Source organism: Octodon degus, unplaced genomic scaffold, assembly GCF_000260255.1.
Source record: "Octodon degus isolate 3935 unplaced genomic scaffold, OctDeg1.0 scaffold00029, whole genome shotgun sequence".
NCBI classification, from domain to species: Eukaryota; Metazoa; Chordata; class Mammalia; order Rodentia; family Octodontidae; genus Octodon; species Octodon degus.
The window spans coordinates 5,114,519-5,140,437 of record NW_004524605.1 but is presented as its reverse complement, the minus strand read 5'-3'; the positions used below and the strand labels follow the sequence as shown (position 1 = coordinate 5,140,437).

Here is a 25,919-nt window from a genome sequence, read left to right as displayed (position 1 = left end):
GCTCTTTGCACAGCTTAGCGGTTTCAAAATAGACCTCAGAATGACACATGGCAACTGAGGCCGGGGAGCGCAGGCACGTTCAGCTGTAATGCTGATGCCAGGCGATTACGCCGGCTTTGCTTCAGTGGTAAAGACCACAGCTTTGTTAGGGCGGTGCATGACATTATTTAGCAGGCTAGCCAGGAAGGTGGAAACCAGTGCCACACAAGTTCAGGGGAGGGGGGCAACTTGCCCAAGTGCAGACCAAGGGGCAGCCTGGAGGAGGCCCCCCGCTCTACCCTGGACCCTTGGGGCTTCTCCCAGGTGTGGTCCTAAGGAGCCAAGTTCTGGTCCCAGGCCTTCCTGCGGGGAGCAGGGCCACCCTCGTTCCGAGAAGGCTGGAGTCCCGTGTGTGGGGCCTGAGCGCATGGCTGGCTCCTGTGTGGTTTCTAAAAGGCTGGTCTGTGTATGACTTGGGAAGAGAGCTGCCCACATCGCCCGGTGGCACCTGGGAACACGACCCTTCTGCCAGCACCAAGCCCAGCTCTCCTTTGGTTGCCTACACCCTAGCCCGGCCCACCCTGTCCCTGAAAGTGATATTCTGTGTCCCACAGAAAGCATTTCCCCGAAGCCGCTCCGTACTTGCCTCTGGCCAAAGGCACCCACGGGGTCCCACCTGCAGTCCGATCTCTTTGGTGAGCTATTCAGGGCTGTCCTGGCAGCCACAGTGAGACCAGAGGGCAAGACTCTCCTTTGCAAACCCGGGGAGAAAGAGCATCAGCAGACAAGGTCATGTGGACCTCGCAGGAGCGCTCGCCCCACACCCGCACTGCACCCAGCAGGCTGTCCCATGGGTAGTGCAGGCCCTCGCTGCTCCAGAGTTCCAGGCCTGCATCCCTGCAGCTTGGGATGGCTAGGATCGCAGCCACTGTCCAAGCCCTCCACACACCCGCCTCCAGTGATTCCAGAGCCCAAGAGTCCACAGATACCTCACACAAGGGCCTCTTTCTCAAGAATGTTGGGGAGGGAGAGCGAGAGGAAGGCCAAAGGGCCTGGCAAAGAAAGGCTGAGAGGAAAGGGGAGGAAGCCAGAGAAGCCCCTTTCTGCCCCCATCACCCAGGTCCCTGTCTCACTCTGTCTTATACCCTGTGGAACCCCACACTGCTCCCCTTGCAGTCAGGGGGTCCCCCAGCCCCACCCACCGCCAGGCAGGACCTGCAGCTGCACACAGTGGAGATGCTCCCTGGGGGTGTGCCGGGGTACGGGTGGATGGGGCCGTGTTCCCACTGCTCCCCTTTGTCTTGCTGTAGAAAGAGTCCCCCTGATGGACACTTCCTTCCAGATGCAGCTCCTGGTCACCTGTCTCCCCGGGCTCAAATATTAAAGAGGCTGCGCCGCGTGCTCGCTACAATCACCTCCCCGGGTGGCATGGACGAACTACAGCCGAATGGAGAGCATTAGAATCTTCAAAGAGGGACAATTATTGAGGGAGCTAGATTAATGAGGTGTCATAACAACTTAGCCAGATCTGCGACTGACCTTTCTCGTGGAGAACGGGCTTGATAAATGTAGTTCATTACCAAGTTCTGACATGAAAATAGGATCACACTCCAGGCTTCTCAGCGGGCTGATCAATATTTTATCTGCCAAAGCAGGCCTGCTTGGGGAGCAGGAGATCCACACACGTGCTGGCGGGAGCCAGAGGCCAGAGCCAGGCAGGTCCTGTGGCGCGGGGGACACCCAGGCCAGCTGGACGATGGCTGTGAGGCCAGTCAGGGCTCGGGCCTCCCACACTGAGAGTGCCCAGAGTGGGGTTGGCCCTGCAGTGGGAAGACATCTTCTCTCCTCTGTGGATCCATCAACACTGTTAGTTGCCAGCCTGTCCTAAGCCCCACAGCCAAAGGGACCTCTGCTCACTCGGGGCATGGAGCCATCTCCCCTGGGGATACCCTGGCCTGCAGGCCTCACCAGCTTGCTATGCCCTCTTGCGTTTCCTTTTGCTTTGTGGCCCTAGGAGGTGATAAGGGCCATGGGGCCGCATCACAGCCAGACCCGATGGTCTCCTGACCCCTGGCCAGAGTTTGGCCAGGCTTGGTGATGGTTGTCTTCAGTGGTGTGGGCAGCCATAGCCACTGATGAGGTCTGGCTCGCCCCAAGGCCCCAGGCAAGGAGATGACAGGGTGGCACCCTCCCTGCCTTCTGAGACATCTTCAGGGCCCTCAGCGGTAGCCACCAATTAGTTGGTTCAGCAACTGTGTACCACTTCACGGGGAGCTAGCATTCCCGTCCCTGCCTAGCCAGCACCAGCAGCCCCACTGAAGAGATGTGGTGGACCCCAGAGTCCCATAATCTACCTGAAGGTCACAGGCAGCTCAGGTGGACAGTCCCTGGCAGCAATCTATCTCAGCTAGCTACGCCTTATTTCCGGCCTGAAGAAAATGCTCCGCCCTCCTATGAGGGGCTCAGAGCTGCTGGCGGGGGGTGGCCAACACCCCCCCTACACACACACACACAGCAACCTTCAACCCATAGGGCTGGGAGTGGCAGAAAAATACCCCAGCTCCCTGGATCTCAGTGGCCTGGTGCATTCTGTGCCCTTCTGCGGTCCCCAGCGGGACTGAGCCCTGGGTGGCAGTGGAGACCTCCACGCTATGCCTCTATTGACATTTCTCCCTTCCTAATCTCTCTTCCCGACCTTCCAGCACTTCCTGGGATCAGCTCCCCACATGCTACCTGACCCCAGATTAGGAATGTTGGGGGAGAATCTAGGCTGAGGGAGAGTGAGGGGTATCTAAGACATTCTAGGCCAGGCAGGTGGACCTGGGCAGCATGTGTGGACAGGGCTTGCCGACCACAGGCAGAGAGGGCCTGAACAGAGGGAAGGAGGGGAACGAGCAGCCCAGCAGCAGGGCCAGCTGGGCTCCAAGCATGAGCCTGGGGTCACAGAGCGGCTTCCCCAGAGCTCTCCAAGCTGGTCAGAGTGCAGACCTAGCCCAGGCCCCCAGGGTGGCAAAAGAAAAATATCACTTTATTTTGACAACACTAAGCTCCCTTTACCTGGAAACCCCCAACACTCCAAGGAAACACCTCAGGGGTTCTCTGAGCACAGGAGTACAGCCGTACCTTGGTACTTGACAGCTTTGAAACTTGGCAAATTTTGTTCCTGATGCACCTGGAAGTGAAGATCTTGCCCGGCGCCTGTCCTCCGCTTGGTCCTCAGCACGCTGGATAGGCCTCACGCAGTCAGTCGCCTCATGATTTCCTGCCCTTTCAGCCAAATAGCTTGTTGATACTTGCTGGTTTGTCACTTGACCCGCCTCCCAGAACTGAGTGCGGAGCTGCCACATCAGAAGCCTCTGCAGAACAAACTCTGTCAGTGTCGCTCTGCCACGGGACGGCCCTGGTGAGCCTTGTTCAAGGCACAGAGTTCAGGTTATAATGAAGAATTATCCACCTTCTCTGGGGAAAAGCCACACCACCCCTGAATCCATCAGGACTGTGCTCCAAGTCTCCCACCGCAGGCTGGGCCAGAGAGGCCCGGCAATGGGAATTAGCTCAGGGATCCATTGTGAGGGTTTCCCGTCACGGGACTCATGGAGCACTAGACAGGGGCAGTGTGCCCACCAAGCAGTGGCCACATGCCAGCCAAGGATCAAGGCTAAGACCGGACCTACCCTCGTACAGAAAGACCAGACCCCTTCCTCCCTAGAACCAGTCTGCCCCAGTTGGGCCAAGGCACAGAGGGTGACAGAGCCGGGGGTTTGGAGTGCAGACCATGTGATAAAGTGGCATGCAAGCTGTGTGGAGACTTTGTAAGGAGCACTGCCACTAGAGGAAGGGCTGGGCAGTGCAAAGACCGAGGCCGGAGCATGCTGCAGCGGTCACTGCTGCTGAGGGCCCCTCCCTCCACACCCCTGCCCTTGCAATCACCTGCATGAGTGGCTGGGGGTGGGCAGGGATGATCCCTGGACATGGATACTGTCTGGCTCCAACTGAGCAGAACCCAAGAAGGGTGAGGCCAAGCAGCTCCTGTGGATGAGCCCCCTCACTGTGAGCACCGTGACCTTCTGTCCTGCAGTGTGTTGAGGACTGCCAGCTCCGGGAGACAGATGATGGAGGATTTATTTATTTCTCTTCATGCTCATCCATGCTGTGTGAGTGAAGACCAGATTTGCAAGGCTCCTGAGGGCCCAGGGCTCCATGGGGTGAGCCACTCCTGTCTGCCCCCACAATGAAAGCAGCAGCAGTATGGAATAACTTAACAGAGGGCTAGGGGGACAGCTTAGTGGGAGGGTGCTTCCCCAACATGCCCAGGGCCTGGTGCCCTCTCCGGCACTGGAGGGAGAACAAAGCTGGGACGTGGTGACTTCTCCCTAGGAAGACGCCATCCTGGCTGGAAACCAAGTCCTGCTGGTGAGGCAAAAGTTGCCCCTGGGACTTCCCCTCTGCCCCTGAGACTTCCTCTCTGCTTCTGGGAGGTTCTTTCCCGGGAGCCTCCAGCCCTGTGGGATTCAGGTGACAGAGGCAGCAGGTAAGGGCAGGGAGACACCCAAGGAAAGAGGCTGGACTTCAGGCTCCGAAGGGTGCCTCCACAGACCAGAGAGGTGCCGCCCAGCCAGCTTTCTTGCATCACCCTAAGCGCTAGAGGAGCTCAGTGATGTTGAGCAGATAATGGAGTGGCGAAGTCCTCTTCCTCTCTGGAAGGTTTGAGATCCTCTTCCAGGAAGTCCACCATAACTCAGGACCTCAGAAAAGGAAAAGAGAGCGCTGTGGGTGTGGTGCCACACTCTTGTGTGGTACTCGGGCGGCTGAGGCAGAACTCTGTCGAGTCTGAGGTTAGGCCTGGCAACTGAGCAAGACTCTGTCTCAGAATTTAAAACTTTGGAAAACAACTGGGGATGTACGTAGCTCAGTAGTGCAGCACCTGCCTAGCATGAGTGAGGCAGCCTGTGGGGGTCACCCTCATCACTGTGAAAGAGAAAGGACAAAGGAAAAGGAGAGGGAGGAAGGGCGAGAGAAAGAGAAGGAAAAAGCAGGGACATAAAGAGGGAGGGGGGGGGGAAGGACACAGGAAGCGGCCTCTCACACTGCCCAGGGGCCTGGGGTGGGGGTGGGCTGTGCTGCCTCCCGCCCCTCCTCTCATGTCCTTGTTCCACGCTGCCTCCTACTGGCGTCCTCTTGCTAAGCTGGACTGCTTTCTTCCCTGCGTTCTACTCGTGCTGCCTAACTTGCCCTCGCTCCTGTAGGAAGGGCCCCTAATGGCTCCCCTCCCCCAGCCTCCTCAGCTCTCGCCCTAGGGGCACTCGTGATGCCCAGCACCAGAAGCACCATTCTATCCTTAGCCTGCTGCCTGGTGGCAGGCACAGGGGGTGTCAGTAAACGCAAGGAAAGGATAGAGGAGCCTGGCCTAGGCCATGCCCAGATGCTGGAGATTTGGGACACCCACACCCCAGCCTCTGGTTGACTTTGACACAGGTGGCTGCTGGCAGGGTGGGAGTCCACGAACTCACCGTGAGTCCGGAGATGTGACAGGAGGCTAGAGCCAGAGGAAGTGGCTGCAGCGCCCCATCTCCACCCCAGCAGGGCCCACTCATGGCCTCCCCAGCCTGACAGGCCTGGATGCACTGTCTAGCTGCACACTCCTGGCCCAGGGCTTCAGGCTCCTTGGAGGAGCTCCAGCCCCACCACGATCCCTGCGGAAGGCTGAGAGGACCAAGGGGCATGAGCGGTCACTGCCCATCTGAGCTTCTGACCTAACTTCAGGGCGACCCTGCTGTGCGTGTTCTTAGAGTTCCCACTGCTGACCGTCACGTCCCAGGAGAACATCCGGCTGATGCCTGTCTGCTGACCAATGCACCAGCTTCCCAGCTCTGCCTCCAAGGGCTCCCTGGGCTAGGCCCTGCCAAGTCGCTGCTCGAACACTTCCTCCACCACTCACCGTAGCAACAGCTCCTGGCCACGCCTGCTTGTGTCTCTACATCTGGCCCCTTTGCCAGGATCAGCACTTGCCCTTGGGGGATCATAGACGGTTCTCTTCCTTTTCCAAAACTGAGCCTTTCGGGCCCAGGAGGAAGAAAAGTTAGGGACCAGGTGCATGCTCCCTTGGGCCCAGGACTTTAGAGCAGGGCAAGACCCCCACAGTCAGCGCTCCAGAGCCACACGCACTTGAGGACTGGATGTGCCAACCAGTAGCCCAGACTCCAGAACTCAGTCTCCCCTCAGGCAGAAGAGAAAGATGGGCAGGGTTGGGGGGCGGTGGAGCGAACCATTCTTGCCATCCTGGAGGCTCCCGGGGAGCAAATAGATTTGATGGTATTGAACACAGTCATTGATTTTTTTTTCTAAATAAACATGCAGGAGGAAATGGTAACAGGCATTTGTTTCTGACGGGAATCAATTGACCCCAAATTGGAAGAAAATCTAGAAAATACAAACAAGCACAAAGGAAAGCATTCGGGCCACCCAGGCTTATCCAGTGAGAAAGAAAAGGAGGGCGAGAACACAGACTGCAGATCTGCCTGCCCGCCTCCCCATCCAGGGGCTTCTCTTTTTGTGGCTTTTCAGCTAATGTAGTGCCAGTGACAGAAAGGGCGGCAGCAGCTAACATCTTACACGCTCAGCATTGAACAAGCGCAGAGCCTCTCGTGACCGCATCTTAGTTAATCTCCAAACACCCCCACGCGGGATGCACTATTGTCCCCGCTTCTCAGATGACATCATTGAGGCCTGTTATCCCAGAATGCACAACGAGGAGCCCACACCCACTCCCAGATCATCGGAAGCCAGGCGCGGGCAGGAGCGGGCTGCTCTGAGGCACCTCTGCAGGCTCGGTCTCCAGGCTGTGGCCTGTGTGGTGCTGAGGCCAGCGGGCTGTCACCAGCAAGATAAACCATGCCACATTGCCATGTATCACAAGCCTCATTTGTGGAGCACTGTGCAGTTCTGAGGCCATTCAGCAAGCACGTGTGGGATAAAAGGCCTCAGAGTAATGGGCTGCGACTCCGGCTTTCGTTTCGGGAGCTTCCTTGGGTTTCCCAGCCATATCCTTGTGTGCCTGTGTTTGTTTAGAAGTAATCCAGTTGCGGGAGTGCACCTAATTACCGCAGGCAGGGCTTGTTAGTTCTGTTAACTAACACTCCCTAATCTATGAAGCCAAGTACTCAAAAGCAGGCTGCAAGGTAGGATTAAGACAAAAACAAGCTATTACAAAATGGAATTGGGGCCGGCTTTCCTAGAGCCGCTGTGGGGCTACCGCTGTAGATTCTGCCCAGAGAATTTCCCATTCCTTCTGTTAATCTCTTGCATTTGGCTCCAAGTAGGTGCTCAATAAACACCTGTGGGATGGAATGGCGGGCAGACAGACAAGTCCCATCTGCCACAGTTACACTATTCGCTGCACTGGGACCGAGTGAGATGGAAGTGGGGGACAGTGGGCATCTCTCTGTAACACCCCGTCTCCTCTCCCAGGTAACACATGCACCATGGCCGGATATGCCCGCCTCAAGAATGTCCTCCTGGCAGTCCAGACCCACAGGCAGCCCCTTCAGGCAGGCGACCACAGACAAGACCCTGCCGCCCAGAAACGCCTCCTGGTGGAATCTCTGTTTAAGGACTTGGATACAGATGGAAACGGCCACCTCAGCAGCACTGAACTGGCACAGGTGGGTACAGCCTTCAGTAAAAACCTACTTTTGGAATTAGCTCCTTATTTGTTGAAGAGACAGGAGAGACACATGGGAAGATAGTTTGTAACTGTCACCGCTCACCAAAGAGGTCCTTCTCCCACCCTCCTGGGAGTTAGACAGCCTGTGGTCAGCACCTCTGAGAAATCTCACAGGCAGAAATGTCAGTCGCTTCTTCTCATCAGCCACCTTCAGCCTCTGTTGACCAAGAAGCTTGAAGCTCTTGGCAGCTGTCCAACATGAGCCTTGCTGGTGGCTGGGCCTGGTGACTGATGTCTTCATGAGGAAACCAATCTTGTCCTCCTGGAGTCCCTTGCTGTCCTCAATGTGAAGGTCGAGGGGAAGCAGTGCTTAGTTTCCAGAAAACACATTTGGAGCTTTAACCTGGGGGTCCCTGGGTCCTCCGTTCAAGTGACAATACCGTTCTTTGGTACCTAAATGTCAGCAAGCCAAATCCCAACCTGCTGGCTTGGGGGAAGTCCTGTGTCTAGCCCCAAAATCACTGGTCTGGAAAAACACTGGAGTTGAAATCTGTACTTGCCTCCCTCCCCAGAAGCTGTGGGGTGGAATGCAGCACCTGCGTCCCTTGGTTCAGCCAAGGTGATGCCAGGGTCGTTCACACCTGCGGCACAAAGTGGTAGAAGAGCTGTAGCATGTCCTAGGGCCAGAGCCACCTCCTGTGGCAGAAGGACTGGCGGTGGCCGGAGGGACCTGCATGCCTGCTCCTGCCCTGCTTGCCGGTGCTAAGACCCTGGAGCCCTGGGGCCACACTGGCCCCCAGGTCTTGCCCCAGAGGAGAGGTAATAAAGATGCGTTCCCACCTCCGGTGCCAGTTGAAAGAATTCTTAGCTCACTTGGAAGGCCTGGGGGAGAGCGCCTTGGCCAGCCTCTTTGTTTATGGCCAATAAACATGAGCTGGCTCTTTGTTATGTAGGCCAGGGGGCCAAGAATGCAGACCTCAGAGGCAAACTAGCTGAGCTCCAGCCTGCCTCCAGCGTCTGAGCCCCTGGATCCTGGGCCTTGCTTCCCAGCATGGGCTTCTCCTCTGTAAGCCCCACAGGGTCATGATGAGGACTGAGAAGCTAAAGCGTACGAAGTGCTGCTGGTGGCGCCTGGCACGCGGCCTGTGCTCAGGAGATGGCAGGGGTCATTGTCGCCCTCACCATCAACCTCGTCCTTACTGTTTCCCGCTTAACCTTTCAGCGTCCTCTGCCATAAAGTAGGGACTGCTGTTAGCCCACTCCACAGACATTTTCAGATGAGGAAACTGAGGCTCCAAGGAAACAGCTTCCCCGAGCTGTGCCCACTGGCTAGATCATGGTGGAACTCAGGTGGCCGATGGCTCCCCCTGGTAGAAGGCCCCACCCAAGGCTCCCACAACCCCTCCATGGACTGTGGAGATGCCAGACCCCCAAGCCCTGAGGAAGAAGCAGTGGTCCGAAGATGTACAGCCCATGCACGTTGCTGTCAGGGCCTGAGCTCCAGCAGGCCCAAGCCTACTTCCAGGGAACGCACTGGAAATCCCCTCTGCTAGCCCACGCCTGAGCAGCAGGGCAAGCCCACACGCCCCAACAAGCCTGCTGCCCACTGCCGCAGGGGATCAGCATGCCAGCACTTCCATCCACACTTGGCCCCAGCCTCGCTGGGCCAGCGGGGCAAAGCCAGGGACCCACAGGTACCAAGCTGCCTTGGGAAAGCCGGGTCCTGATGGCCCTGGCTGCCTGTAGGAGGAGCCGCCTGGTAGAACACCAGGGCCAGCTGACAGCAGCTTGCCCAGCAGAGGCATCAGGGAGGTCTTGCGGGGTCCACACCCACGGGGCTCCTGGGGAGCTGCCAGAGAAGCAGAATCTTCTTGGATTTGTTGCTTGAACCCAGGAGAGCCATGGCCCAAGGCACCCGAAGCCATTAACAAGCATGGTAATTGGACTATGATTTCCTCTTTAACATTTAATATATTTAAAGTCCATTTCATAAATCCGCCAAGCAGAACCCAGCGAACACGGGCCTTTCCTTGACACCAAATCAAAGGCACCAGGGACAGACTCATTGGTTCCATGAAAAGTTAATCAATTTCCAATGCAGAAATAGACAAAGGGAAATTTCCATCTCTGGGAGATTGATCTCCGGTGTTATGGTTGGTTTCCCTTTTATCGAATGCTCGCACTTGCTGGGTGAGGGGTCATTTTTTTAACATTATCACATTAAATTGCCTTTAATATAGCAGGCCAAGCCGAGAATGTTAAACAAAGGGAAAATGCCTCTGCCCTTCTCTCCCTGCCAAAATAAAATAGAGTCACCCCCTCTGTTCTGAGATTTCCTTCTGAGCCAGAGCTCTGCTTTCCAGCCCCAGCTGAGCGGGTGTGGCTGGACCTTCCACCCCAGTGACGCCCTGGCCTGGGCCTGGCTATGCTGGCGTGGCCTCTGTGTCCTACAGCCCAGACACCCCCGAGAGAGGGGCTCCCCAGGGCCCAGCCAGAACCCCAAGGCTGGCAGGCCCTGGCAGGCAGGGTTGGCGCTCAGGCCTGGTCCACAGAGCGCAGGCTCCCTTCCCAAGGGTAAGCCAGGCACCGGCTGGTGAGTGGTGGGGGTGACATGGAGTCCTGACCACCAGCCCTGCACAGGCCCCCAGGGGCCCTCAGGGCCCAAGCTGAGCCGGATACTGCTGCAGGGCTCTGTGATCAAGGACTCCTCTCTCCTCCCTCATCAGCATTACAACAGGGGAGACCAGGCCAGACTCCTGCAGCCTCCCCTCCTTAGCTTTCAAGTTGAAGAGAGGCCAGCAGGCCTGAGCTCTGGTCCAGACTCCACCCCAAGCACTGTGTGAGCTTAAAAAAATCACTTTCCTCTCTGAGACCCCCTTTCCCTCTCTGTAAAATGAGGGGAGCAGGCCACCAAATCCAAGGAGATTCCAGGGGCCCCCTGAAGCCCACTGAGTCCCCTAAACACACTCTCAGCCCAAGTCAATTTTTAGCCAAACCCGCAGCCCTGAACTCACCCGGTCTTGTCCCCTCCTCGCCTACAGCATGTGCTGAAGCAGCAGGACCTGGATGGGGACTTGTTGGGGTGCTCACCAGGTGACCTCCTCCAATTCGATGACTACAACAGTGACAGCTCCCTGACCCTGCACGAGTTCTTCACAGCTTTCCGTAAGTGGAGCCGCAACGTGGGTGCTGGGGCGCAGGGGCTTGTTTCTTTCAACGTCTGTCTCTGTGCCGCAAAAATTGGTCCAGCCGCCTGACCTGAGCTGCTCCCCGGGAGGCTTTCTTTCAGAGGTGAAAGCAGTTGCATTTGTTTTGCCATAAACCTGAGCTGTAAGGAAAGCACAGAGGTTGAAGGGGGAGTCACCCTGTTAGTTTTTGTACTTGCTGTGGGACTTGTCCAGGCGTGGAGGCATTGTGGTAAGGGGCATTCTGGGAGTGCACATGAGGAGCACAGGTTTTGGCCATCCCCGGGCTGCTGCTTCCCCGCCCTGCCCCACCCCAACCCACCCCACCCTGTGCACTCACAGCTCCACCTTCTGGCTGTGGCCCCAGGGAAGTGGGTATGATTCCCTAGGGAACTGCGTACCCGAACCTCAGAAGCCGCTATCCACCCTCAGCCCCGACTCTCAGCCGGAGTCTCAGTTTGCAGAAAGGTAGTCCTGCTTCATTCTTGCTTGCCGTCGTTTCTCTGAGCTGCCGTTCTGACAGTCACAAGGCCTGTGGGGAGTTCTCCTGTTTCACTCACCAGGCAGGCTGTTGTGGGCATCAGCAGAGCTACTTGGATGTCATATGGGAGACTGGTCCCAAAGGGCAGTGCTCATATGCTTGGATGGGCGGGATGGAGACCCAGGTCATAGCATCCTCAGAGCCGAAGGCCAGAGCCCACTTGCAGATTACAGGGCTTTGCTTGATATACTGTAGTTGTGTTTGATCTTCCTCCTCTTCCTCCTCCACCACTACTACCACCACCTTCCTCCTCCTCTACCACCATCACCACCTCCTCCTCCTCCTCCTCCACCACCACCATTACCGCCACCACCTCCTCCTCCTCTACCACCACCACCACTTTCCTCCTCCTCTACCACCACCACCACCTTCCTCCTCCTCCACCACTACCACCACCACCTCCTCCTCTTCCTCCTCCACTACCACCACCACCTCCTCTTCCACTACCACCACCACAACCTCCTCCTCCTCCTCCTCCACCACCACCACTACCATAACCACCTCCTCCTCCACCACCACTACCACCACCTACTCCTCCTCTTCCTCTACTACCATCACCTCCTCCTCCACCACCACTACCACCACCTCCTCCTCCTCCATTACTGACACCTCCTCCTCTTTCTCTACCACCACCATACCTCCTCCTCTACCACCACCACTACCACCACCACCACCTCCTCCTCCTCCTCCTCCATTACTGACACCTCCTCCTCTTCCTCTAACACCACCACACCTCCTCCTCCACCACTACCACTATCACCACCACCACCTCCTCCTCTTCCTCCACGTCTTCCTCCTCCTCCTTTTCCTCCTTCTTCTCCCTGTTCACCAGTAAAATATCTGGTTATACTTGTTCATAGGATGGTATAAATGACTGATGGATTTATCCTTCTGTGGGAGATGCCCACTTTGTATACCCAGGAGCTTATTCCCGTAAATAAATCTCTAACATTGAGTGCACTTAGATGTATCAGCAACTCCGCAGACCTGGCTCAAGAGAGCTGACTGCTCGCTTAGCAGGAATTTTGCAAGCAAAACAGTGGAATAGCTGGAAGCTTTAAATCATGGTAGGAATTTTTACACCATAGAGATCAATATACACCAATGCCACCCAAAGAGGTGGGGTGCCTTTTTCTCCTCCAGAGACCCCACTGTGAGCCTCTGGCCTGGGCCACCAGATGGACCCTCTCTGCTGTCCTCTCTGTCCTCCTACATGATTCTCCTCATCCTCTCCCCAAACCAAGATCTCTTGATGATTACAATCTTGTGGAAGGTGGACAAGGACAGATCCAATAAGGCAGACTACACGTGCAGGTCTCCAAGTCAGAAAGCAAGTGGTGTGTTCTTTGGGGTGGTTCTAACCCCATCCCAGAAATACTTTCCGGGTCCAGGCCACTGTACACGGCAGCAGTGAAGGCAATCAGTGCCTATCAGGAGCCAGAGGCCCAGGCGGAGCTTCTGGGACTTAGGACGTGTACCAGGCATCGCCACTCTAATGCCCCACAATGGCATCATTAAGCAGAGTGGCATCGCTCGAGCAGCGCCCTGGTACTGCAGTAGCCTCTGCTCGCGTGCCTGATTCCCATGAGTGAGTCTTGGAAAACCCAGCCCGCTCTTGGCTTTATTCTCAAAGAAATGAAAATATCCGTATTGTGTAGGATGAAAGAGAGGGCCTCCCTGACTCCCCTAATGGTCATTACAAACATGAGCTACCCTGGAAAAGGGGAGTGCATCAATGCCATGCCTCAGCCCTAGGTCTCGCATGGGGCAATGTCATCTGCTCCTTTTATTCCTAGATTATTATTTGAAAATCTTTATAATCATCATTTATAAGCAAAGTAGATCCTGCTGTCACCTTGGCCTTGTTTTGAACCAAGCAGCTAAACCATTCATCACAGCCCAACCCACATAATAGATATGCAATAAAATGTAAACTTGCAGCCGTTAAAGAAGCCACAAAATGAGTCGACCTGGCTATAAAGGCTGGACGCGCAGCCTCTCGGAGCACCTGGGATCAATGGGGGTTTCAAAGGCATGGCAACTCTAAACTAAATTCCCATAGCTGTGGGAATAGATTTATGGCTCAGTGAATTTTAAATAGGTAATTGAAATGAGACATACAGGTACAACTTATTACCCAGCAATCGAAGGCATTCAAGAAAGCTCACTAAAACTCAGTTGTATCTCACACATCCCGACCACAACATCTTAGATTTAATTTTAAGAACAGGAACTGACGGGGCCAGCAGCAGCTGTGACTTTGAAATTGTGTTTTCTGGCCCCTGTTAATACCGGTTTCGCTGGGTGCACAGCAGCCCGGGTGGGCTCTGTGAGGCGGGACTCCAGCCCTGTCACCAGGGACGCAAGCTCGGCTACCCTACCAAAAGCCCATGAGTTTGGGCATGATTTCCTGCAGAAGTGACTTGCGTCAGTAAGTGTTTGAGGAGAGGAGTTCCGAGCTCCTACTTCACAGCTTCCCCTGCAATTGGTCTGCCCATTGCTGAGCTCGTGTTTGCCAATGTGCATTGCTGGCTGAGGGCCAGGCCAGGGATCTTGGCTGCTGTGTTCAGCTGAGCTGGTTCACGGTGGGGCTGTGCCTCCCACTTGCTCCAAGGATCAGCTCCCCCGGCCTAAGGGGCTGGAGGGCAGGAGCTTCCGGGAGTCTCTCCCGTCCCTCTGGCTGGCAGGTGGAGCTAAGACTCCCAATTACCAGTCTCCATGCAGTGACAGGAATAAAATATGAGCATGGCCCCCCTCTTCCTCCACCCACCAGCTGAACATTCTCTGGGCCTCCCAGATCAAAGGCAGGTCTACAAACTAAAGGCACAGTGCCCTGTCAGCAGGGGTCCCCACCCTCCCTCGCCTGCCTCCCTAACAAGGTACAGCGCCACCTGTCCCTGCCGTGGCAGAGGCCCAGGCTCCAGGGTCACTGCTGAGCAAGATGAGCCGCTGCCCTGTCTGATCATCGCAGTCAATTAAGCTGAGAGTCGCAGGCCTCAGAAGCTTCTCCATTATGCATGTTTCTGCACTTTCTTGCATGCACAGGATGGGATCATGGGAAAAACATGTTGCTTAAGTGAGGATTTTTTTCTCTTTAAATTCATTAGAAGTTTTTTCTGCTTTTTCAGAAAAGATGCTTGTCCTTTTAATTAATCCTGGGAGGGCCACCCCAGTGCATACGCTGGATACAGGGGAGGGTCTGGGCAGCTAGCCGTGCAGGGTAACATTGCAGACCTTCCTCCAGGCACAGGAAGGGTGGAAGTCAGACCCCCCCACACACACACCTTTGGTGCATGCAAGCTGCGGCGAGCAGAGCAGAATACACTGTTTTAATCTGATTATTGCTGTTTCTGTAGCCGAGGCAACTCTGAATCAGGCGAGTTGTGCAGCTGCACTGTGTCTTTGCTGTCGCTGGTGCCGCGTCCCCATCCGTATCCTTAGCCCCTGGAGTGAGCAGTCCCTGGCCGCATCCCACACTTCCTCCTGCTCTGTGGCCCCGGGCCTCACGCCCCGCCTGTGCTGACCAAGATGCTAAAGTAAACCACTGTGGTGCAAGTTGTCCTTGCCCAGGCAGGCCGTCCAGCTCTTCGCCTCGGGGTGTGAGTTCAGGGAGGGAAGGTGGCAAGGACGCTGCTCTGTCCCATGCCATTTGGTCCTGGGTTTTGGGCAGTGAAGAGCAAGATCTTAGGTAGTTCGGGCTTATCAAAACTTTTCTCTGGACTTACTTGGAGAGGACTGAGGTCCGTAGCATTGACGCCAGTGATTCCTCCAGCCCCAGAGAGTGAATCTGGCTACTTCATGCCACAGAAGTGGCCCAAAGAGCTGATCTGCTGTTCTGGGCACAAAACAGTTCAAGCTGAAGGGAGCAAAGGATGTCGGGAAAATTGCAAAACCTCCAACGTGAGCATCCCACTTGCTCCCAGGCACAGAGCGGCTTCAAGGGACAGGCTGTGCTGAGCGGGCCGAGTGCCCCGAGGCCGTGCTCGAGGCATGGGCCGAAATCAGGGGACCATCCCCAGGACTGTCAATATCATTGCAACTGATGGCCTGCTCTTACTACTCCACTTAGCTGAGGACACTCGTAACTTTTAACCTGCGTCTGCACTGTGTATTCTGTCCACTCTTCCAGATGAAGAACCTGAAACTCAGAGAAGTTAAGTACCTAGCCTAAGTTCACACCGCCAGCAGGTCGCAGAACTGGGCCTGAGCATACATGTCGAGTGCCAGGACCTTCTTATGCATTTAAACCCACCTCAGAGCTCCTCTGCATTTGCCAGTGAGGAGAATCTCGCTGCCCAAGCCCCTGCGCAGGGCCCTGCCCCAGGAAGTCACCCTCAGTTTGTCTTTCTCTGCTGAGCCCACTCCCTCGTCTGTGCATCCACAGCCCTGGACTTAGCTCTGCGTGGCAAAGCCTGGCTCTGCCATGGCTGGCTGAGTAGCTCGGGACAGAGCCTTCCTAGGAGTCAGGGCAGCTTCAAATTCCCCGCCTGCGCAGTAGACTTAATAACCAGCAGCAGATGATTCTCGTGAGGGCTGGCAGGATGCCTGCTCGTGGTGTCAAGTACACATCTTCCAGGCCAGTGACGGGGCAGAGAGGGTGACAAGGGGGACTTCTTAGTGTGTGCTGGCCCATCTCACAAACTGTGCCATCGTATCCTTCCCCACCTCAGACCGTGGGTTCTGAGGGCTAGCGCTGCCTGCGTACCTAGCCAGAGACGGGCACCCAGAAAGGGAGACACGAAGGTCACCCTGGGCAGCCTGGGCTCCAAACACAATTTGACTAGGACCTAGGTTCTCCGAGGGCCTCTACGTATCCCCAGGGCCCACTGGGAGTCTGGAGGGGCAGTCAGCCAGGCTGGAGTGAGCCAGTAACCCGGCATCCCAGGTGCCAGGCAAAGCCTGAGGTGTGAGCTAGTGACACTTTTAAACAAAGGCTAAATCTGCTCAGCCCAGCAAAGCCCCTGCTGTGCCCCAGAGCACTCAGGCCTCAGGTCTCAGGGTAAGTACACCGAGAGGCTGTTGGGCTGCCTGCTTGCCACTTAATTGCCACCCGCTCCGACAACTGCGCAGAAGGAGATTCAGGCTCCTGCCTGGCCCTGCTAACCCTTAGAGACTGGACCCTGACTGTGAGGGCTGTAAGCATAGCCCTGCTGGCTCCTGCCACCCTACCTAGAGGTCAGGTTTGCCATCTGTGCCAGTGTGCACACCTTGGGAAATGATTCACAGGCATAGAGTGTGGGTTTGGGTTTTCTCTGAGCTCAGTACATGGAGCCTGCAATATACTAGGGTAGTCCCATTCGGGTCCCCCGTGGCCACCTTCCCCCACCTCGGCCACATCATAAAGACACAGAAAAAGACACAGCACACGGTCTGTGAGCCTTAGCCATAGCAGGGCCCTGCTGGCTCTAGACCCCATGCCGGGTCCTGGCAGCAGACTCCTCTGCAAAGCCATCGAGGGCGGAGGCCCAGAGGCCCAGTGTAGCTGGGTGTAGAGTTGCACAAGGAGAGCCCCTGGGGCCCCGGAGGAGGCCAGTCTGGAGGCAGCAGGTGCCAAGGTTCCCTGAAATGGGAGCTGAGTGCAGGGGACATCCAGTGGGGAGTGGGCATACGCTGGCCAGGAGCCTGCCAGGGCAAGGAGAGCACACACAAGCAGAGGATCAGAGACAGAAAGCTTAGGAGGAGGAAAACCAGATAGGATAACACTTAGCCACCCAGGACCAGAGACACCAGCCAGAGGCCCAGCAGTGAGTGCACAGGGCCACACCAGACCCGGCAGCAGGGAGCCTGCCATCCAGGCAGACAAGCAGTTAGACAAGCGCACTGACAAGGTGGGAGCTGAGACAGTGTGCTGGAGGCAGGGGGACCCTCTGTGCTGGGAGTGGAACAGGAAGGGACATCTGAGCTGAGGCCCCAGCACCAGGTTGGAGACACCGAAGCCAACAGCGAGGAGAAAGTTGCCCTGGACAGGCAGGGGCCTGGGGTGGCCCTGAGGGTCAGGCGCTGTGAGTAAGGAGATCTCCCCAAGGGCAGTGGCTGGAGGGGTAGTGCTTGGGACAAGATGCCAGGCTCAGAGAAGACCTACCAGGCTTGGGCTGGAGGAGGGTTCTCTCTGGCCAGCCACTCCACTCTACCAGGCGCTGGGGCCCCGGAGTGCCAGGCACTGGCCCAGGCACTGCAGGGGCACGGATGGTGGGTGGAGAGCAGGACGCGGCCCTCTGATGATGCAGCCAGGAAACAGAAGGGCCCGGGGCTGCGGTCCTCAGCCCGCAGGAGCTCTCGTTCTGGCGTCGGAGGCCCTCTCCCTTGCTAGAAGAAGGCAGAGTCACAGCCCTTTGCGGGTGTGAATGAAGAGATGCGGTGGCGGGAATGAAGCCCTCTCTGAGCCACAACAGATGCCACGGATGCCTAGCCCCAAGCCTGCCTCCTCCTCCTTCTCCTCTTGTTCCTCCCCTTCTTCCCCTTCCCCCTCCTCCTCCTCCTATTCCTCCTCTCTTGCTCCTCCTCCTTGTCCTGTTCCTCTTCTCCCTCCTCCTCTCCCTCTTCCCCCTTCCTCCTTCCTCTCTCCCTCCTCCTCCTCCCCCTCCTGCTCCTCCTCCTCATCATCATCCCCCTTCCCCTCCCCCTTCCCCTCCTTCTCCTCTTCCTCCTCCCCCTCCTTTCCCTCCCATCCCCCCCTAGAAGTTTCAAAGCCAGCCTGCGCTTCCCGGCTCCAGTGGTGCCGCTAGCAGCTGCACTGTGAAGCCTAGCACTTCCTACCCATTGTCTAGAGCCGAATCTTCACGCACTTTCCATTTTTAAAGATCCCAGCTGGAAGCTGTCAATGGTCTCAGTGCAGAGCAATTGAATGGTAGAAAATGAACTAATTACAGGTTGTTATTGAAAACCTATTATACACAAATTGCAAAGAAAACTCATTAAAATATGGGCTTCAGTGATTTTTCTTAAAGCCCTCCTCCTCGTGGAGGGGGAGGCAGGTCGCTAGACACCTCATCTGCCGCTGTCACCAGGCTGCAGAGCAGCCTCATGCCCTGTGTCAGGGCCCCACTGACTCAGTGGACAGTGGACAGAATCTAAACTCCACTTGGGACAGAAGTCCCCTGAGTGTGAGTGAATACCCTAAGACGGCTGCAGAGGCAACAGGGACTTCGTTGCAGAGACACAAGATAAGAACGCCTGAAGCGTCAGCTTTTTAACCAGGATTGCACAGTGCTATCCTTAGAAACCTCGGTGTTTCCACAGAGCCTCCGTGAGGACCTCGGTGAACACTCGTGCGGTGAAGGCCGCCCTGGGTCGGAGGTCGGGAAGGTGTGGGGTGAGCGGCTGAGCCATGCAGGAGACACGCGTGCGGCCCAGGCAGCTCCGAGTGAGGACTCCGAAAGCTTGGCGCGCAGGGCCGCGCCTCCGCCCCTCCCCCTTGGCCACCAGCGGCACCGGCATCTCCTGCGGGCAGCTGGGATGTGCCGGTACTGCCCACGTATTCCAAGGTGTGGGCAAGGCCCCTTGTAGTGTCTCTGACAGACAAACCCTCCCCAGGGCTGTACTGGTGCAGGAAGGACACCAGGAGCATGGCCACTTGCCCCCTACCTTGTTGCTTTTGCCTTCCTGACCAGCCATCGCTTCTCAGGCTCTGTGGCAGTGCCCTAAAGCACCACCTGGAAGTCCCTGAAGTCAAAGAGCCATGGAGATGTGAGAGGAGTGCCGCTCACAGGGGACATGGTAACTCACTGGGTGAGCAGCCTACAGGCTACACCTGGAACTGGGGACACACAAGTCCCAACAGCAAGTGGCCCCTGGTAGAAGCTGGCTGAAGAGCCACATCCTGAGGACAGACAAGCCCTGGACAGAGAGGCATTGCATGCCAAGAGCCTACAGGCTGCCTACGGCCAGTGAGAAAGAGTTGGAAGCCCAGAGCGTGGGCTGGTGTGCCATCTTGGATTTCCCAGGCACTGGCAACCCCTACTGGCTTGCTGGTCCTTCCTTCATGAGGCCCTTACTCTGTACCGCTCCAGCCCGGGAGGCCACAGATGCCTTCCCCTGGCCCAGAGCCTTCCTGTGGGCTGAGGGCTGAGGGCTGAGGAAAGGAGGGTAGTGGGTTGTTGATATACAGGCAGAGGCCCAGGACTAGAGTAGCAGAGATAGCCACAGAAGGGACAGGGCAGGAGGCAAACGGGGCAAAGGAGAGCAGAGACTGCCTCTAAGATCAGGCAAGATTGTAGTGCCTGGGCATCCGCACCAGCTGGAGGGCATGGCCAGCAGGGCATAGTGGAGGAAGCTTAGCACTGCCCCTTGCTGGATATCCAGCCTGCAACATAGCGGGTGCTCGCTGAGAGGTTTGAAGACCGCAATGATCTGTTGTTGCTGTTGCTGTTGTTGTTGTTGTTGTTGTTGCTGCTGCTGCTGCTGCTGCTGCTGCTGCTGCTGCTGCTGCTGTTATAAAGAGAGAGTGTTCAGAGTGATTATGACAGTTCCTAGGAAGAAGAAAGAACAGCCCAGGTCATCCTGTTCCGTGACTTTGCCCTAGCCAGCTTGGGGGGCCCATGGCTCCACATGAGCCGGGCTAGCAGAGAGGTGCCACGTAACCGCAGGCTGGCCTACTGCCCTCTGTGCCTACTCACTCACTGTCGTCCTCATGAGACTCCCTTTCCCCAAGCCTGACCTCATGCTGCCTGTCTTAGTTACTTTTCTCCCCTTGATGAGACAAAATACCCGACACCCAACAGTAAGGAAGGAAGGATTCATTCAGCTCACGGTTTGTGGAGGTTGCAGTCCATACTCGGTTGGCTCTGAGGCAGAGGGCCTGGCGCAGGGTCAGTGGGTCAAGGCGTGAAAGACAGCAAAAGCAACAAGAGCAAAGGGGGAGCGAACCTGTTTTCCTCCCTCATATCCTAAGCAGGCTACCCCGCCCCCAGGGGAGAGGGGGAGCACTGGCCCTGCTGAGTCACTCAGCTGAACTGTAGGACTTCTCACTGACACGGTGGAGAGCACTAAGGACCCTCCCTTCCTCTACACCCCAGAGTGGAGAATGCTGAGTTCCTGCGTTAAGCTCCTCCACTCTCAAGTCAATGCAGTGTATCAACCATAACGTTGCCCATCCTCCCTTAGCTCCCGGTTCAGGGGGGCAGAGGGCAAGTCCTTCCCAAATGCCTCCCTGGGATGTGGTCAGAAGCCCAAGTCCCAGTGGTAGACAGAGATTGGAATGCTCTGTGCTGATGGCCTAGGCTCGGATCACCTCTGCCTGCCCTGTGCGAAGCGCCACTGCGGTCAGAGGGTCGTGGGGCTGGTGGGAGGTGGTCTTCCTGGCTGGCTGTGCCGTGGAGAAGCAGGATGAGGGCATCGCAAGCGCAGCAGGAGAGTGGGCCACAGGGGGAAGCTGCAATCAGTAAGGGCCGCGTGCTGTGAGCCCTAAGCCATGTCTAGGCCATGGTGGGGGCACTTTGTGGGTGAAAACTGGTGTTAGCTTTGGGCCCATGAGACCTTGTCTATGACTGGGACCAGAAAACCATCTTAAGTAGTTGGACCACGAGCTGGGCTCAGCGAGACACCAGCAGGGCGACGGCTTTGTTCTCCTGGGCCCTGACTTCCCTGTGGGTCCACCTTCCTCCTGCTGTGGGTGAGAAGGAGGACGGTGAGCTGAGGACCGCTGGCCCACATGACCACCACCACGAATGGGCCACATCACCCCTTAGCACGGGATACTTGGCAGTGGATTTCCATTTGGGGGGCAACCAAGATTCCTATGCCTCAGGGGCAGTCCTGATCATCACCCCAAACCCCTTGGGGAATACATGGGCACCTGGGGGTGGTCCCGGGCAACAGGCACACAGAGCCTCAGGTGCTTCAGGTGGCATCTTTGTCTTCAGACGGGGCCTTCAGGCAGAACAACTGTTGGCGCACTTGGACCACTCAGCTGTGGTGGAATCAGTCCCACTCCCCACAGTGGTAGGCGGGCTCTCAGCGACCCCTCATTCTGGGCTCCCCACCTCCCACTTAGATCCCCCCACCTGTCCATGAGCTGCTGGGTTTCCCAGGGTCCTTCCTCCCCAAATTTCCCTGAGCAATGCTGCACAAGGCTGTAGCAGGTGGCACCTCTCCCCTAAAAATGAACCCCGAGACAAGGAAGCTGGCTCAGGGAGGCTGAGGGCCACAGGCCTGACTTAGCTCCACACGTGCTAGAGCAGGCTGCCAAAAGAGCGCTCCAAGCATCGTGCCTGCTGCTCTACCCAGGACCTCAGAGCCCACACTTCTCGCCCACCACCGCCACCCACAGTGTGTGAATCTGAGGGCATAGCAGAGTGTGGGAGGGCGCAGGGACACCTCTCCAGGAGCTGCACACTTACATGTGCTGCCGAGAACCTCCTGGTCCCAAAGTGCCTATGCCCCAGGGGCTCTCAGCTATGTGTGACCTGGATCCCTTTCAGAAGAACCAGAAAAGGAGTGGGACTGTTGTCCAGGGACCCAGGGGCAGCTGACAAGCTTCCGGTTGCTGCTCAGGGCTTCCAGTTCTACAGGGAGGCTGGGCCCAAGGTGTAGGGCTGCTGCTCAGAGCAGGTGTCCCACACTCCCTGTGTTAGGGCGCTCTGCTCTGGAACCCAAGCCCACCCTGTGTCAGTGGCTTCTCAGCTCCCACCAATGCCTGCACCTCCAGGGCCCACTTGGTTGCCCTTTCCAGCCCTCATGCTGGCCCCTCCTTCAAAACACGCCTCTGTGCAGCAGGGCTTAGGCTCTGCTGGTACTGCACTGGTAGCTCTGTGTCGAGAAAGATCACCAACCCTGCCCACTAGGCATGCCCAGCACACCTGGGCCAGCAGGTCACTTCCTGCCAGGCACCTTGGTGAAGGATGTTGGCCACCAGAGGAGCATGCAGGAAGCTGCCTAGAGCAAGATGGGACATGTAAGTGTTTAGGTCCAGTGGCTGTTCAGACCTACAGGTGAGAGTGACAGAGGCTGAGTCTAAGAGGAGTAGAGGACAAATAATTAAGGGAAAATGGCTAGGGTCCCCTCCAGCCACAACACCTGCAGGCGCTGAGGGGACAGAATAAGCAGGCTGTCTCCCTGAGGGAGATGGCAGTCTACACACCTCCCCTATCACACCCCCAGCCTGGGGCAGCAGAGTGAGCCTGGATCTAGCCATCCTCCAAAGAGCTGACCATGCCCGCCCGTCTTCCCCAAGGACCACCGAGGAACATGTGAGGGGCTTGTGTGGGTGTGCACAGAATCCTTGCCTGTGTATGGTAGGCAGTGCCCTGTGATGAGAGCTTCCCAAGAAAACACAGACCTCAGCCTGGGGGAGCAGGATGTACAGATGTCACTGACAGAGGGGCAGCTGTGAGGACAGGACAAGCTGGAAGAGATGAGTGTGGCTGCCCCTTAAAGGCAGCCTCAGCAGTAGCCTATAGCTTCCCCCAACATGCCTGGCTGCCTGGCATGTCTGTCACAACTAACAACCTATCGATAGCCAATTTAACATCCTCTCATTTAGTAACAATCCTAGGTGGCTGCCCAGAAGCTGCACGGGTGCAGGTCCTGCTCATCTGTCCTGGGTCCTGTCTTCCCCAGCTGCTCAAACACAAAGGCCCCACTTCCGTTGCTGTCTACCAGGGGGTGCACCTTTCAAGACCCAAGGCAGGAAAGGCAGGAAAGGCGGGAAGGGCGGGAAGGGAGGTGTTGAAGTGCCTGCAGCAGCCATTCAAGGAGGGCAGCCTCTGCCTCCCAGCAGTCGGTAGCTGAAGCTGGAGTGGAATGCCAGCGCGCCTGTTCTCACAGTGCTTTCCTTGTATGCTCTAAATTTACAATGAAGGCCTGGGCCGAGAGGGCTCCTGGCCCCCTCAAGCCAGCTCTCCATCCTTCAAAGGCTGATTGTCCCCTCTGGAATATTCATGGCCGCACTCGCCTCGACCTCCCTACCTCCCTGCCAGCTGATGCCACTGGGAAGAGTTTGAAAGCATCACGTGAGAAGGCAGGAGGAGAGCCCTGGCAGCAGTGGTGTGGGGCAGGAGGGAAGAACTCAGGTTAAATGGCTCTAGAAAGAAGGACTGGGGGTTCTGGCCACGTGGGCCCCGCTGAGCCCACACACTCCTGTGTCCACCTCCCTCTGAAGTCAGGAGGGATTATTGATCTTGCCTACAGTAAAGGGTGCAGACGCCACCCAAGTTTATAATCGTTGGCACCCAAACACAGGCCTCAGCCCCTCTGCACACAGTCCTGGCCAGGCTGCTGGGCAGGTGAAATCTTCACGGGCCCCAGAGTCCAGGCAGCCTGACTGGAAATGCACTGCATTGGACTGGACTGGAGCCAAATCCTCTGCTTTAAGGACCAGAGTCTCAGAAGGATCAGGCAATGAATACCTCCCCAGGCTCTGTGATATCTGCAAATAGAACATCTCCCAAACTGCCCAAGGTGCAGGAAGTGGTCCTCAGAGCCATAGTGAGTCCTCCTGGGACAGCAGCATGGTCCCCAGAGTCACAGTGCCCCCTGGCCCGGGCTCTCATAGCCCCCCTTTGGGTGCAGAATGGCTTCCTAGATGCCTGCGCCTGCTCCTAACCCTCAGGGAAGGCTGCTCTGCTGCTAGGAGCTTCCAGGGTGGGTGGCGTGGCCATCAGCTGTCCCTCAGGCCTCCACAGAGGATATGGAGCTCCAAGAGGGACCTGAGTCACCCCCAGCCAGTGTCAAATGGCTTCATTTATTGGAGGAAGCTATCAGATAAGACAGCCATGGTCTTGGAAGTCCCAGACTCGGAAAAGAAGGAAGCTCTTGGGCCTCTGCTCTGAGCACCGTGAGTTTAAGGAAATGCCCCAAATTGAAGCAACCAGTGAGTGCCCTTTGCTCTCAGGGGCCACACATGCCTAGCATGTGCTCCCCACAAGTTCTGGGCTGGGCGCTGGGAAAGGGGTAGTGCCGTGGCAGGCCTGCCTTTTCCCTCTCTCTATGAACTCCCTGCTGAAGAAACAGCTCAGGGCCAGGGTGGGAAGCCCACTTGGCAAGGGCAGGACAGCACCTGGCACACAGCAGAAGCTTCCCACCCTGGAGCCAGTGTCACAGGGATCACAGCTTGGCACAGTGTGCTATGGAAGCCACGTAAGTGATTGCAGGAAGTGACACAGCCTCAGTAGCCGATGCTGATCTGTTCCGAGTGAGTTTATGAATCCTTACAGCAGTCTACAAGGGATGCACTGACTTTATACCTTGCTACCTTGCTACCTAGCGCAGTGCACGAAACTAAGTTGCCCATGCCTTAGACTCAGAGAGCTACAGGAGTCCAGCTTCAAAGCCTCGGCTCTCTTCTACTAAACTACAATGCCTCCTGGTCGCCAGCCTGTTCCACAAGGGCCCCTGGTACCTCATCTCTGGCAGGCTCTGGACTCGTAGGTACCAGCGTCTGGGGAGAGGATCTCTCTAGAGAGGACTGACAGTCCACTGCTGTCCACCTGCGCCACCAACACCCAGCCCAGCTGAAGCATCCAGCTTCTGGAGTTCCGTCTGTCATGTAGAACCTGTGAAGGACTGGAATCTGTGCAGGCTCACAGAATCCACGTATAGGAATTGGGGGGCAAGAGGCTGTGCTATCATGTCTGTCGCAACTAACAACCTCTATCGATAGCCAATTTAACATTCTCTCATTTAGTAACAATCCTAGGACAGTGATACCAGATAACCCTGTTATAGAGAAAGCACAGAGAGATTAAGTAACTTGCTCTATGATAGGCCCGCTGCTTATCACTGGGACCCAAACACCTCACATAAACTGTTAGAAGGAAAAGAGATTTGATCTGAGTTATGGTCGCAGTCCATGGTCACAGGCTCGAAGACAGAGACCTCAGGACAGAAAGCTGCTGGCCTCATGGGAAGCAGAGCAAAGACAAGAGGAGCTGGCAGGGTCTGCACAGAGGTCCTGGGTCACAGCCCCATGATCCACGTCCTCCAAAGAGACCCCACCTTCGAGTAGCCCACTAGCTGTGAACTGACCCGTCGAGAAGGCTGATGCCCTCGTGCTCCCATTATCACGCTACGCATCTCTTAATTCCACCCCATGGGTGGCCAGGACTGACCATCCCCCTAGCCGATGGCCACCCCACTGGGGCCAGCAGACTAAGGATTTGGAACTAGGCTGGCACCCCCAGAGCCCCATCCACGTGGATGAGGGGCCACATCTGAGTCCGTGCGTTGGCCAGAGGACAAGCGTACACATGCTCTGCTCCCGGCGCCCAAGGCCTGAGTGCCCAATATAACCGTGAACACCCAGCCACTCTATTTCCTTAATCAGGAAAGCAGTTCTCCCTCTGACAGCAGGGGTGTCGTAAAAGCCAGCTAATACATGTCTGCAAAACGCTTGGAGACCTTGCGTGTGGGATACAATGCGTTCATGCAGAATCAGGTCCGGCGATTCTGTTTGGTGTGACAAGCCACTGTCCTGGCTCTGGCAGGCCACCTCTTGGGATGGTTTCTTTTTTTTTTTTAATTTTTTATTTTAACATTTTGTGTGTGTGTGTGTGTGTGTGTGTGTGTGGCCAGCTCAGCCCACCAGGGGGCGCGGCTGGCTGGCATGTGGTGCTGG

At 56.6% G+C, this 25,919-nt stretch overlaps 1 protein-coding gene across 1 annotated transcript in view; it reads left to right on the top strand.

The window, feature by feature from the left end:
• Fstl4 (follistatin like 4) overlaps positions 1-25,919 on the top strand; it is a 393,808-nt gene that overhangs the window by 280,682 nt on the left and 87,207 nt on the right. The window contains exons 5-6 of the mRNA XM_023713103.1: positions 7,447-7,640; positions 10,684-10,807. Coding sequence (XP_023568871.1) covers positions 7,447-7,640; positions 10,684-10,807 — 318 coding nt within the window. The remainder of the gene's footprint in view (positions 1-7,446; positions 7,641-10,683; positions 10,808-25,919) is intronic.